This window comes from Callithrix jacchus, chromosome 5 (genome assembly GCF_049354715.1).
Source record: "Callithrix jacchus isolate 240 chromosome 5, calJac240_pri, whole genome shotgun sequence".
NCBI classification, from domain to species: domain Eukaryota; kingdom Metazoa; phylum Chordata; class Mammalia; order Primates; family Cebidae; genus Callithrix; species Callithrix jacchus.
The window spans coordinates 103415216-103429979 of record NC_133506.1 but is presented as its reverse complement, the minus strand read 5'-3'; the positions used below and the strand labels follow the sequence as shown (position 1 = coordinate 103429979).

The 14764-nt window shown below is 46.3% G+C and overlaps 1 protein-coding gene across 3 annotated transcripts in view; it reads right to left on the bottom strand.

Moving 5' to 3' along the window:
* Positions 1–826: 826 nt before the first annotated feature.
* Positions 827–14764, bottom strand: part of SLC6A4 (solute carrier family 6 member 4) — a 40795-nt gene continuing 26857 nt past the window's right edge. For 2 of the 3 annotated variants that reach the window (XM_008997142.4, XM_035300889.3), the window contains 5 exons: positions 14243–14374; positions 12986–13085; positions 11668–11768; positions 8087–8254; positions 827–1595 (listed from right to left, as the gene is read on the bottom strand). In XM_008997142.4, coding sequence (XP_008995390.1) covers positions 1521–1595; positions 8087–8254; positions 11668–11768; positions 12986–13085; positions 14243–14374 — 576 coding nt within the window. In that variant the 3' untranslated portion in view covers positions 827–1520. Of the gene's footprint in view, positions 1596–8086; positions 8255–10429; positions 10549–11667; positions 11769–12985; positions 13086–14242; positions 14375–14764 lie in introns of those variants that run through there. The other variant, XM_035300890.3, reaches the window with a different exon arrangement.

Genomic DNA, 14764 nt, shown 5'->3' with positions numbered 1-14764 from the left:
GATTGGACAGGACCTTTCCTCTGCTGTTTGGACCTTTTTATGAGGCTGTTAGATTTAAATTTCATTTATACAGATAACTGAAGTGATAAGCGGCCAGATGATTAAGTCCCTTTGTCACTGATGAGAATTTATTTCCCTCGAAATTCTGATTAGGAATTCCCATGCTACAAATATTAATTTGCTCCTCTACCTATGCCTCTGAGAGTCACCAGCCACCAAAGGCCAAATTTACTTATCTATATTAAGGGCTTTATGTGAAATGAAAGGTGATTTACGTAGCTGACCATTTCCCAAGGAGCCTTACTTAGACTCAGTCTTAAACGTTATCTGGAGGGCTCACAATCGTGACTGCCAGCAAGTGGTGAGGTCCCTGTAAGGCTAACCCAGACTCCAATTGCTCTTGGAGCGAAGACGCCCTTGGTTTAGGTTAGGGTGCCAGATCTAGATACCCCAGGGCTAATCAAGAACCGATTTGCCCTCCTCTCTTCACATAGCAAAGCAACGTGGACAGTCTAACTCAGTCATGTCAGGCAGACAGAGCTTAACAAGATGGCCAGCTAAACACTGAAGGGGCATGCGTCAAGATCCACCCTCAAAGTACTTCACAGCCAAGCCAGGGTGACTAACGAAATAGGCCAGATCTGCCTGTGGACACTGTCCTGCATGTTTAGCAAGAGAGACAGGAAGGTGACAGTGAAGAGCAGCAAACACCAGAGGCTGGCCCGAGAAGGAACGTATGCAGGCTCACGCAGTGTCACTGGAAAAGGAGTGGGTGGCAGAGCATGTCGTAGTGATTGTACCCTTCAAATAATAACCTCCATACACATTTGAGTTGGTAGAATTTGTTAAAGTAAGAAAAATTCACGGAAATTCATGTATTGGTAATGGGCCCAAAGTATGGGACCACAGATAAGAATATACTGAAACAACAACATACACAGACTCACATGCTTACATGTATACATTATTTTTCATTTTAGCTTCTTATATCTTCCTTTCCTGATGCCACAGCAGCACATGGATTAGAAGGTTCTAGAAGATTCCAGCAATAAAATGCTATGCTACTCAGAAAATATATGGCTAGCGAGACAGCAGCCTTGTTCTCTCCTACGCAGTTTACGTATTCATGAACAGAGAAACCTTTAGAAGTGGATATCAGATACCAATGATCAGACCAAGACATGATACAGGAGACTTTCACAGACTTGCTTCTAAATCTAATCCTAACTGATGATAGGGTGGTTTTCATCACCTCCATTCACATCCTCACACATCCAAAATAGGCCAGCTCAGCTGCGTCACCGTCTACTGTGGGAATAAGTCCAGGGGAGTCCAGGAATTAAGTGGCTGGAGGCCTTGAATCTGGGCACCATCGTCTCTTGGGACTGTGTCCCTGTGGAGAAGGCCCTTCCATCATCAGGCTTGGTTGGAAACTCATTCAGTTGGAGGGAGAAGGCAGGTGTGGCTCGTCAGAACTGGAGGAAGAGGTTGTGGGGAAGCCTTTCTCCTCTCACGGAGTGTTACACAGCATTCAAGCGGATGTCCCCACAAGGAATTTCTGTTGGCGTTTCTGGGGTGATACTTTTAATAATACGCTATTGGGAAGAAAAAACAATGTTATAAACATTCTTGTCATTTTTTAAACTTGCAAAAGTATTCAACATTAATATTAAAACAAAGCTTAAATAGCACTTTGATAACATCTAACAGTGAGTCAGAATAGCCTCATTGACTTTCCTTAGAGAAAGAATTCCCAATTTATTTTCAAATATGAATTAAAATGGTATATTCAGGAACTATACGCATCTATAAACTAAGAAAATCATTATAACACTAATGGAAGAAAGTTCTAAAGACAAGCCTTCATTAGAATCTCTGCTGGCCAATAACATGCTTTTGAATGACTTGGGAAAGGGTACCCTTTTCTCTGGACAGAGGAGGCTTCTACAGCCACACAGGGCTTGGGGAGCAGAGTAATTGCTGGATTTTGGCCCCCATCCCCTCACCCGGGCTCCTTGTCCCCTGCAGACACACTGTAGCCATAGTGCCCAGTATTATCAGCCACTGTAACAGCCAGGATGTCACTAATTTAATGAATTCACCTGTAAAGCAGTACTATTAGTTCATACAAGAGTATAAATCATCACACAAATTGTAAAAGATGCGATTATTGAAACCATCACTTCTTTTTTTTTTTTTGAGACGGAGTTTCGCTCTTGTTACCCAGGCTGGAGGGCAATGGCGCGATCTCGGCTCACCACAACCTCCACCTCCTGGGTTCAGGCAATTCTCCTGCCTCAGCCTCCTGAGTAGCTGGGATTACAGGCACGCGCCACCATGCCCAGCTAATTTTTTGTATTTTTAGTAGAGACGGGGTTTCACCATGTTGACCAGGATGGTCTCGATCTCTTGACCTCGTGATCCACCCGCCTCAGCCTCCCAAAGTGCTGCGATTACAGGCTTGAGCCACCGCGCCCGGCCGAAACCATCACTTCTAATGTAACCTTGTGTTGCTGTAGTACTCATCACAGAGACGTGGCTGAGAATGTCTGCTATAGAAACAGCTGAGGTTCACAGAAGCTTTAAGATGGATCTGAAATATACTTGGGCTTGGGTATGAAATCTACAACCTGCCTTGTAAAACTTAGCATCAGAGTGACAAAAAAGCAGCTCAAGGATATAGAGAAGAAAAAAACAGCAGCACTGCAGAGGCTTAGAAAAATCTTCATTAAGTTTCTTAATAAAATCTTTGTTGGCCAAAAGCCTGTATATATCATAAGCAGACAAAATTGGATCTGAAAGCATCCTTTGATGATCTTTAGGCGAAGCTCTGCTCCTGTCCTTTTTATTTTGGACTGAAAATGTGTGGAGTCACCTTCAAGGTTTTCTATTTTCTCATTCGGGGAGTTTGTTCTTTAAGGAATAGGGCCTATGGAATTCAAAAAGTTCCAGCCCTACAGTTGATGAAATGTACTATAGGACAAAATGCACAAAATTGTAGATTTTGTGCTCCTCATGGCCTTAGTATCTGCCTACTGAACTCTCACACTAGAAATCCATCTAAAAAGGAATTGTTGTGGGGCTCAGGAGCTACCAGAGCTGCCAAGTCATGGAAAGCAACCTTTCAGAAACCACACATTCCCACAGATGAACATGTAAACTATACCTGATTAAACAGAATTACATCTTGTTAGTTGAGAACTAGACAGGGATCACTATAATGAGTCCTTTTTTTTTTAAGAGTCAGGGTCAGCTGGATGTGGTGGCTCACGCCTGTAATCCCAGTACTCTGGGAGGCCTAGGTGGGTGGATCACCTGTGGTTGGGAGTTCGAGACCAGCCTGACCAACATGGAGAAATTCCATCTCTACTAAAAATACAAAATTAACTGGGTGTGGTGGCACATGCCTGTAATCCCAGCTACTCTAGAGGCTGAGGCAGGGAAATCACTTGAACCCAGGAGGCAGAGGTTGCAGTGAGCTGAGATTACACCATTGCACTCCAGCCTGGGCAACAAAAGCAAAACTCCATCTCAAAAAAAGAAAAAGAAAAAAGAAAGAAAGAGTCAGGGTCTTTCTCTGTTGCCTAGGCTGGAGTGCAGTGGCACAATCTTGGCTCACTGCAGTCTTAAACCCCTGGGCTCAAGGGATCCTCCTGCCTCAGCCTCCCAAGTAGCTGCCGGTGCTCGGTACCATGCTCAACTACTACAACTTGTCTTAAGTGGAGCTATGGCGGATGAGAGAGAAGAGATCACTGAGGGTGGGGCAAGGCCAGCGATGAACGATGTCATCAAGTCAAAGACTCGGCTTTTGTGCCCTAACCTACTCACATGGTCTGCTGCCCTGTTGGTGACTGACCACCCAGGATGCCAAGCCCACGTTTGTTATCTGTGCTTTGCCAGCATTCTAGTTGCCAGGCTACTGTGGCTTTCAAAAATTGCCAGGCCCTGGCCTTCTGCAAGATGATAACAAGCTAATCTAAGAAACGGGTTGCTCTTGATAACTTTATAAATGTGTACTCATTAGGGACCAGTATCTTTGGGTGGGTTATTAGCAGTTTCTGCAAAAATGACCTAAGCCCGTGGATGATTCCAACCGCGAGACTTCCAGGCTGTTGAGTGTATGTGATATCCTTCAAATTACAGCCGTAAGCGGCTGCTCACTCCACAAACTCCAACCTTGCATATGGCCAGGGCACAAAAGGATTTCATATGAGGCTTCCCTCCCTCATAGACAGAAAGTTACAGACTATCAAGTCTGGTATTCACAAAGAATCATAAAGAATTCTAGACCTTAGGCAAAAAGCACAGCATGCTTTATTCTTCTGAGATTAAACATGCACACGAGCATATTAAAGTTTTTTTGAGAAGTCCTGAGGTAAACAAACCTGTTTGTTTGTTTATTTATTTATTTATTTGAGAGTCTTGCTCTGTTGCCAGCCTGGAGTGCAGTGGTGTGATCTCGGCTCACTGCAACCTCCACCTCCTGGGTTCAAGCGATTCTCCTGCCTCAGCCTCCCAAGTAGCTGGGATTACAAGCACCTGCCATCACACCCAGCTAATTTTTGTATTTTTAGTAGAGATGGGATTTCACCATGTTGGCCAGGCTGGTCTTCAACTCCTGACCTAAGGTGATCTGCCCACCTTGACCTCCCAAATCACACCTGGGATTGATTACAGGTGTGAGCCACTTTGCCGGCCAAGAAACGTGTTTAACTTGCCTTAGTTCAGCATTCTCCACAAATTACCTGACTTCATAAACTTTTTCTCCAGCACTAACACCTATGACCGCCCCTGGAAGACCCTTTGGGAAGTGTTACTATATCGGACGAGCACATTTTAAAGATGAGGAAACTGAGGCCCAGATAAGGTGAGTGTCTGTCATAGCTGACTAGGGCCGTTTCCATGGTCTACACTGCTTCTGGGTAACCCAGTACTCCCCATCTGGTGGCCCCTGGTGAAGACGGCCCTACCTACAATTAGTCTTACCTCTACTGCTAACGAATCTGAGCTGTTAGCGACTTTTGGGTGGCATTCCCTTGTGACCAACTGGGGAAATTTGTGAGAAAGATGGCCAGGATCTGAGGTGCAGCCTGTGACTGAAGAATACTGACATTTATTAACCTAACACAGTTCCCAACTCTGACCTTGGCCTCTGGATTTGAAGCAACAGAGCTCATGGGTCCTCACAACTGCCGTGAAGGACGACCAGAAGGAAAGCGTTCAATGACTGGGTATGAGAACGTGGGGGAAGCAGCGCAGAGCTCACGGCTCTTTGGGAGGAGTGCAGTCACGGGAGGGCTGGTTTGGTTGTAGGAAGTTAGTAACTACAGAGTTCAGTGTTCTGTTCACCCAGAATTCAGTTTTCCTGTTTGGAAAAAGAAACGAACCCAGTTGTTCTCAGAATGATGTGTGGCTGGGGGCGGTGGCTCATGCCTGCAATCCCAGCAGTTTGGGAGGCAGAGGCAGGAGGATTGAGCTCAGGAGTTTGAGACCGGCCTGGGCAGCATAGTGAGACCTTGTCACTATTAAAAATTGTAAAAATTAGCCAGGTGCCTATAGTCCCAGCTACTGGGAGGCTGAGGTGAAAGGACCACCTGAGTCCAGGAGTTTGAGGCTGCAGTGAGCCATGATTATACCGCTGCACTCCAGCCTGGGGTACAGAGCGAGGCCTCGTCTGAAAAGAAGGAAGAGCCGATGCTTGATTGCCTATTTTCTCTTGCTTCCCGTTTCTTATGAAATGTTTTAGGGTGACTACTGTGATGGTCCCAGGTATAAAGTTTGCTGTAAGATCTCAAATTAGCCCACCTTGGTTCTCAGGCTATGATAGATGATGGTTCCTTCTGCCTCTCCCCAAATATCACCTCTCACCTTTGAGCTCGGCCCCTGCAAATGCACCCAACTGTGGACCTGTAAGTGGCTACTTCTGTAGGCTCTTCTGCCCTTGCACCCTTCTTACTGCAGCTAGAAGCACAATCAAAAAAGTAGCAACTGAAGGGTTTTAAAGTCTGGTATTTGAAGTGTCTGCTGGGAATCCTGGTGGCTGAACTGCAAGCTGTCAGCACAGGATGAAAAACTGGCTACTCATCTCTCCCTGAGGACAAGGGGGAAGCTGCATCTCAAAGTTAAAAGAGCGCTGGAGTGAGAAGACCTGAATTCCGAGCCACTCTGTGCTGTGTGTCCGTGGGCAGCTCACTGAAACAGGAAACTTTGTGTTTTTTTTTGTTTTTCTGAGACACAGTCTCTGTTGCCCAACCTGGAGTCCAGTCACAATCTCGGCTCACTGCAACTTCTGCCTCCTGGGTTCAAGTGATTCTCCTGCCTCAGCCTCCCAAGTAGCTGAGATTACAGGTGTGGGCCACCACACCTGGCTAATTTTTGTAATTTTAGTAGAGACAGGGTTTCACCATGTTGACCAGGCTGGTCTTGAACTCCTGACCTCAAGTGATCTACCCACCTCAGCCTCCCAAAATGCTGGGATTACAGGCGTGAGCCACCACACCCTGACTGAAATCAGGAAATTTCGAGCAGGATTATTCCCCACCTCAGTATTCTTGTCGGCTAATAATGCCTGCCCATTTACCTCCCAAGGTATTTTGACAACGGAATAGGATAATCAACATGCAGATGCTTTGAAAAGTGTGGCGCTCATACATCTTGTAAGGTACTGTTATCAACATTTCCACAGTGCACTCATTATTTAAATGAATCTTGCTATCCTGGCAAAACATTTTTACTCCAATGGCTTGAGCTAAAACTATGCTATTGTTGGACAGCTAACAATTTTGAGCTGACACTATGATATAGTTGCAAAATCCCTATTTTGTGATCATTTTTCAAAATAGTACTTGTCACACTGCTGTTAGAAAAGCAACCATGGGCTGGATGCAGTGGCTCACGCAGTGGTAATCCAGCACTTTGGGAGGCTGAGGCAAGTGAATTACCTGAGGTCAGGAGTTTGAGACCAGCCTGACCAACATGGAGAAACCCCCATCTCTACTAAAAACACAAAAAAATCATCTGGGCATGGTGGCGCACACCTGTAGTCCCAGCTACTCAGGAGGCTGAGGCAGGAGAATTGCTTGAATCCAGGAGGTGGAGCTTGTGGTGAGCCGAGATTGCACCACTGCATTCCAGCCTGGGCAACAAGAGCAAAACTCTGTCAAAAAAAAAAGAAAGAAAGAAAGAAAAAAAGAAGAAAGAGAGAAAGAGAAAAAAGAAAAAGAAAGAAACAAAGACAGAAAAGAAAGAAAGAAAAGAAAGTGACCATGGACGTTTCCCACCATAATCACCACTTAAAATTCGTGTATTGCTCTAGACATCACAGATCTGATTATCATGTCCAGTGGCAAGCAGGAGGCAGGATAGTTGTCTGATCAGTTTGAAAAGCTATACACAGCCCGGGGCTGGGTGCGGTGGCTCAAGCCTGTAATCCCAGCACTTTGGGAGGCCGAGGCGGGTGGATCATGAGGTCAAGAGATCAAGACCATCCTGGTCAACATGGTGAAACCCCATCTCTACTAAAAATACAAAAAAATTAGCTGGGCATGGTGGCATGTGCCTATAATCCCAGCTACTCAGGAGGCTGAGGCAGGAGAATTGCCTGAACTCAGGAGGTGGAGGTTGCGGTGAGCAGAGATTGCGCCATTGCCCTCCAGCCTGGGTAACAAGAGTGAAACTCGGTCTCAAAAAAAAAAAAAAGAAAAGCTATACACAGCCCAAGCTGAATGTTCCAGTGCACTCAAATGATCATCTCACTCTTTGGTGAGGGGTGATATTTGGGGAGAGGCAGAAGGAACCATCATCTATGATAGCCCGAGAAGGGAGATAAGTTAATTTGAGATGTTACAGCAAAATTTACACGAGTGAGATGATCTTTTGCCATTGCATCTGAGGCTCTGGGAGATCCCTTAAGATGACAGCCATTAGTGGTCTACACCATGATGCAGGTACAGACATATGTAAGGTTGCATGCCTCCTGATGAAACTCATGTAGTAGACTTCTCTCTTTTGAATAGAGCACAAGAGAATCCTTTTCTCCCAACAGTTGGTAGTCTGAACACACATATACACACTAACTAGCACGTACCTCCTTAAATGTCCCTGGCGTGATGATCAGCCGATAAGCAATGTATGTGGGGATGCAGATGAAAGATGAAGTTCCTATGCAGTAACCCAAGATGACACTCCAGTGGGGATAATTATATTGGAAAAGTCGTAGCTGTGGTGGGCTCATCAGAAAACTGCAAATGATGAACTAAAACAGAAATTCCAAGAAACATTAAAAGTCTTAACAATATCCACGCAGACAGAGACATTTCTGATACCGCAAATACCAATCGCTAAAGCTAAAATACTTCCAGCAAATTCCCAAGACGTGATATATCCTGAACTCTGACACACAGAACTACCAACTTCCGTACCCAAGCGGCAAGACTAAACCAGCCAGGTGCTTTCCCTGATTTTCCTCCCCAGCCTGCACTTCCTATCGGGGGATGTTGCAGCATCCCTCCAGCTGCCCCTGCAGTCCGGGAGCTTGTAGCTCCCGCTTCAGCACTGGCCTCTGCCCAGGCAAAGAGACTGGCAACCTTTGGTGAGAGTTGTTTGGGCCTTGTCTTGCCAGAAGGCAGAGGAATAAACTGGGTGACCTCTCGGCAGCCCCTGCCAGCACCAGGCTTCATATTCTCTCTGCTTTGTTTTAATTGCCTTTCACTGTGTTTCTGGCTATGGTTGTCTTTGGTCAGATGGAAGGTGCCTGATGTCCAAGAAAGATAAGAAGGTTCTCAAGACCCGGAGGGGACTCAGGCTCCTGGGGGTGTGCTCCTCTCGCTTTCTTGAGCTCTCTGCCTTCCGCATTAAGCTCCATTGACTGGGGTTTCAACGAGGTTGGCTCTGCCACTAGGCCTCTCAACAATGACCGACCGCCTGCCACCGGTCCTCATCACAAAAGGAATTACGGAAGGAAAAAAAGCACCTTAATACACTTTTCACTTGAATATTCTGTGAGAATACTGACCAAGAAAAAGTCCACAGTGTGCTCCCAACACCCAGTTTTTGAGTTTTCTTATTTCAGTTTGGTTTCCAGAGAGTGTAAATATCAGTTTTTGCCTAGTAACCACTGTGTCGAAATCATCATTGTTCTTGATTTAATTTTATTTTATTATTTCATAGTCATAAAGAAGACAGTAATGTAAATTATTTGTGTGGTTAAACATCTATTTATATCTTTTTCTTCTTTGTCTGCAGGTAATAAAACGGGAAATTGTTAAACACACATCCATCTTCTGAGCAGTGCTATCCTAAGACCACAAGGAAGCCTTCAAAACATGAGCCGGGTCAATTGCAAACCTTTCTCCTAACCCACGCTCCTCATCTGCAGACCCAGCTACTAAGGGAGCTATTTGGGAACAGGGATAGAGGATCTGGTTAGGAATCATCCCAGCCACGTGTCTCTTCATGTCAGGTGTGTGAAATCCCACTCGGTCGTCAGGGGGCTCAGCCTCTGGTTGGGGCAAGTGCTACTTCAGAAACCCCATCACACATCCTGGCTTCTACTCATACACAATATTTTCTTTTTTTGTAACTTGGCTGCGGTGAAAAAGAATTATTTTTAGTAAGCTACTTGTTGTTTACCTAAAGCAGCCTTAAAAAGCGCAGGCAGGGGATCTGTTAAGTAAACGTAGAAGTGGAAGGCAGATTTGCCTCTCTCAATTAGGCACTAGGGCTCTTGCCGGTAGAGGGGGTGAGTACGGCAAACATCACGGGAATTACGGGTAATGGGCCCACATCCAAAGCTGCACGTGGGTTTTACTGGGCAAAGAAACTCATTGACTGTGTACCAAGAGCTTACCCAGCCTGACAGCCAAAAACGGACAGAAATGAACAGACCCAAGCCCCAGGGTACATGGAGACACTCACCTCAGGCACAACAGTTAAGCGGGAGCCAAAATCAAAATAAATAATATTTTACGACAATTTTTAAAAGAAAGGATCTAACAGGACCAGATTAGGGTAAGGCGAGTGAGGTAAGATGTACAAGTACGGGCTGGCTCCTGTGTTTATTTAAAATGTTGATATTTTGTTAATCATGAATCTTTTTGCATTAATTTTTATTTATTAACTTTTTATTTTTTTGTGTGAGATGGAGTCTCACTCTGTCACCAGGCCATAGTGCAGTGGCACGATCTCAGCTCCTGCAACTTCTGCTTCCTGGGTTTAAGTGATTCTCCTGCCTCAGCCTCCAGAGTAGCTGGGACTACAGGTGCGCGCCACCATACCCGGCTAATATTTTGTATTTTTAGTAGAGTTGGGGTTTCACCATGTTGACCAGGATGACTTTGATCTCTTGAACTCATGATCCACCCGCCTCAGCCTCCCAAAGCACTGGGATTACAGGCATGAGCCACCGCACCTGGCAATTTTTATTTTTGAAAAGCATTGCCCAAGAATAATATTTATCTTGAGTACTGAGTTGTTTGGTGCCTTCTTAAACTTTACGCCCACGGTGAATATCTCACTTGCCTTCAAGTCTCCGTGGACAGCACTTCCTCACTGTGCGGGGATAATAGGAAAGAAAGAAACAAACAAACAAACATCTTTCTGCCCTCAAGGAATTAATCCAGGGACTTTTCTGCCTTTGAAAACAAAAATGTTTAAGTAGATTGTTGAGACGTACTGGTAATAATATAAATTAATAACCCATTTATGTCAGGACTTCTGCTTCTGGTAAGGATGGGCTAGGTGATTTCGAACAACCAAAAGGGCTATTTTGAAAGGGGACACAGAATAGCTGGATGACAAAAAGATGTCCTAAAACACAATGGCATCGCCCACATGCTCCTAATAAGCTGGCGGTGGACTGAAGGATCAATCTAATAACACTTCTGTCTCTAAAAGACAAAAAACAAGCGTGGTGGCTCACACCTGTAATCCCAGAGTGCCAGAACTATAATCACTTCATAGAACTATTGTGAGGATTTATAGAGCAGTGAGTACAAACTGAGCATGAAGTCTGGCCTGGCATTTAGTGCTCAATAAATGTTATGCATCATTATTACTGAGCAGAGGTGCGACGTGCTGGAGTGACTGGAGCCCAGACTACTCCACGGTGTTACAAGTCAGAAACGTGGGGAACCATGGTGGGCACAGTGGCTGGGAGGGGCACAAGAGGGGCTCTGAAGTGCAGCTGGTCATGTTTTTGTCTCCTGGTATGGTTTTGGTTACATAGGTGTGCTCAATTTATAACATTTCTTTGAGATGTACACTTATGATCTGTGTATTAATACTTTTCTGTATATGTTATTCTTCAATACTATTATTTGTTTGTTTATTTATTTATTTTCTGAGATGGAATCTTGCTCGGTTGCCCAGGCTGGAGTCAGTGGTGTGATCTCAGCTCACTGAAACCTCCACTTCCTGGGTTCAAGCTATTCTCCTGCCTCAGCCTCCCAGGTAGCTGGGATTACAGGTGCCCATCACCACGCCCATCTAAGTTTTGTATTTTTTTTAAGTAGAGATGGGGTTTCACCATGTTGGCCACCTGCTTCAGGCTCCCAAAGTGTTGGGATTACAGGTATGAGCCATAGCGCCCAGCCATTGCAATTCATTTTTTATGTGTCTGGCAGGGAGTCTTTCGCCAGGGCGAAGAGGAAAAGGGAAATGGCAACTCACCAGGAGAAACAGAGGGCTGATGGCCACCCAGCAGATCCTCCAGAACCACCCCGGGCTGAAGCCGAGCATTTCCTTCACATCCCTGCAGAACTGAGTGATGCCTGGAACCAGCCAAGGGGAAGAGAGGCAGAGACTGAGAGAGGACACGGGCTGTGCTGCTGTGCCCTTATTCTCCGGGAGAGGCAGAGTCACAGGATCAGCACTGGGAATGACAAGGGGAATGGGAACCGGAATTCCTACCCAGGACACACAGAGCAGCTCTGGAATTTCTCTGTAGGAGGAGCACAGCCACAGCAATCTGGTCTAAAAGTAGGACTGGGGGACTTGTCACAAAACTGCATTTTTATAGCAAGCAAGACTCTTTCTACATAGGGAGGGAGGATGGGTGGGCATCTGGGAGGAGACTGACACGTCCTTTTGGGCACCACACTGCCTTCCTAAGAGCTGCGTGCGTAACTGATATCAATGTTATTGTGGAAAAGAAAGTTGAACTTTGTCTAGGAATGGTGAACCCGCCTGACAGTCACTTTGATCATTACACTGGAAACCTTCAAGGGACATTTTTAACCCCAATATTGCCCATTCATACGCCAGATCAAGATCAAGGTTCTTCTATCTAAAGTAACTGGTGCAGAACTGAGAACTGAAAACTCCCAAAGAAGGGTGAGCAATTGAGAAGGGAAAGGTGCTCTGTGGTTGCTTCCCCCAGAGGTCCCAGCAGTTCCTTGGGCAGGTCTGTAGAGATCACACACTTGAACTTGGTCCTCTGGATCGCCAGGGAGGTGGGAAGATTTCTTCTTTAAAAAAATCCAAGCCCACGTGCAACCCAAAATATGCCCCCTACCTCCTTAATATGTGTAGCAAATACCAGGCAAAAGTGGTTTGTTTTTGTTTGTTTTCGGGTTTTTTGTTTGTTTTGAGACAGACTCTCACTCTGTTACCCAGGCTGAAGTGCAGTGGTGCAGTCTTCGCTCACTTCAGTCTCTGCCTCCGGTATTTAAGGCAATCTGCCTCAGCCTCCCAAGTAGCTGAAATTACAGGCATGCACCACCATGCCCAGCATTTTTTTTTTTTTTTGTATTTCTAGTAGAGACAGGGTTTCATCATGTTAGCCAAGCTGGTCTCAAACTCCTGACCTCAGGTGTTGGGATTACAGGGGTGAGCCATCTCGCCTGGCCAAGACTCTTTTACAGACCCATTGTCAGGATGTCACCTCTTGTAAATTGCCCCTCCCCGCCTTTTCGGGTTAAATCAGCCCTTTGTGTTGTGCTGGCTGATGGTGTAGAAGGGACACAGCGGGCTGAAGGAAGCATCTTACCGTAGAACCAAGACACAGCAACTGCCTCAATCAGCACCACAGTGAGCACTGCGGGCCCCGTGGCATACTCCTCCAGCAGCTTCACCACGTAGGCCCCTCCCTGGAGGGGAGAGCAGAGCCTGGGTGAGGACCCTCCGAGGTGCTGCCCCTCCCAACTACAGAGACCTGCAAGGGCTTCCTAACTTAGAATCATTCTGGAAAAATCCCACCTGGGACCGAACATGAGTACCCCAGAAACTGCCTCAGAATGGGCATGGTGGCTCACGCCTGTAATCCCAGCACTTTAGGAGGCTGAGATGGGTGGATCACGTGAGGTCAGGTGAATTGCTGAGGCAGAAGAATTGCTTGAACCTGGCAGGTGGAGGTTGCAGTGAGCTAAGAACTCAGCACTGCACTCCAGCCTAGGGATAGTGTGAGACTCGGTCTCAAAAAAAGAAAGAAAACGAAAAAAAGAAACTGTCTTTGCAGTGTGGGCAGGTTTTACCCACTCAGATACCTCTTCCCATCCTATGTAGTTCATTCTTCTTGTTTCCTCTCTTTGCCAAATTTTAAGAGACATACTCCAAAGGACCATGGGATCTATTTTAAACTTTCTTCAACTTATTAAACACTTGCTGTGGACATGACCCTGAGGATCCCTGCCTCTAAAGACTGAATCCAGAAGGGCCCAGGATACCAGACACATTGAGGGCCTTGGTCACAGTTTTGTTTTCTGAAATCTAGTTGTGTCTACTGTGAAATGCTGAGAGCCCCTGGATGCTGTGCACAGAGTCTACAAATGGATGTGCCAGAAACAACTTTTCTTCTTCTCCTGGACAACAGTTTTTTTTTTTTTTTGGATGGAGTCTCACTTTGTCACCCAGGCTGGAGTGCAGTGGCACAATCTCGGCTCACTGCAACCTCCACCTCCTGGGTTCAAGTGATTCTCCTGCCTCAGCCTCCCAAATAGCTGGGACTACAGGCACCTGCCACCACACCTGACCATTTTTTAATTTTTAGTAGAAGCAGGGTTTCACTATGCTGGCCAGGCTGATCTTGAACTCCTGACCTCAAATGACCCACTCTCCTCGGCCTCTCAAAGTGCTGGGATTACAGGGGTGAGCCCAACCGATGGCAAACTTAAATGTGAGTAGCAACCCCCTCCCCGTTGGTCCCAAATCCAGGGCACTGTGTGGGATGGAAGGAGAGGAACAGCTTCCTGTATAGTTCTGTTGCCCTAGGGGAGGCCAACTCAAAACTGAGGGGCGTGGCACTCACAAATGTCAGGGTGACCAGGGATCCGAAGAAGCAGGTGATGACCACGGCAAGCACGAACTGCTCCCGGCGCTTGGCCCAGATGTGTGGGAACTCATCCAGCACAGCTGTGATCACTCCCTCCAAGCCTGCAAACTGAGAGGTTCAGGCAAGCAGTCATGGTGGAGGCTTTGGGACAAGGCCGTGGCCTTCAGGACCGTGAACGGGAGGGAGGGGTAAGGTTGCTGAGAGACCGGTCAAGCTGATCATCACCAGTTTCCCGACTCACTGGCCCAGGAAAGCATCGCAAAGAGTATTTCCCTGTTTGACACTGTCATTTAAAGCCCATCACTAAGGACAGCCCGGAAAGAAAATAGAACACGTGGACAGAACTTCGATATGTGAGGTCTCTTGGGGAGACTTTGTTTGCTCCAGAAAAGCCAACTCAAAGCTGAGACTCACTTCACTCATGCCAGGACCTGAACTGAGTGCTCGGCAAGGCAGAGACCCAGGAGAGACCTCGCCCTGGCCTGTAGGCGCCGTAAT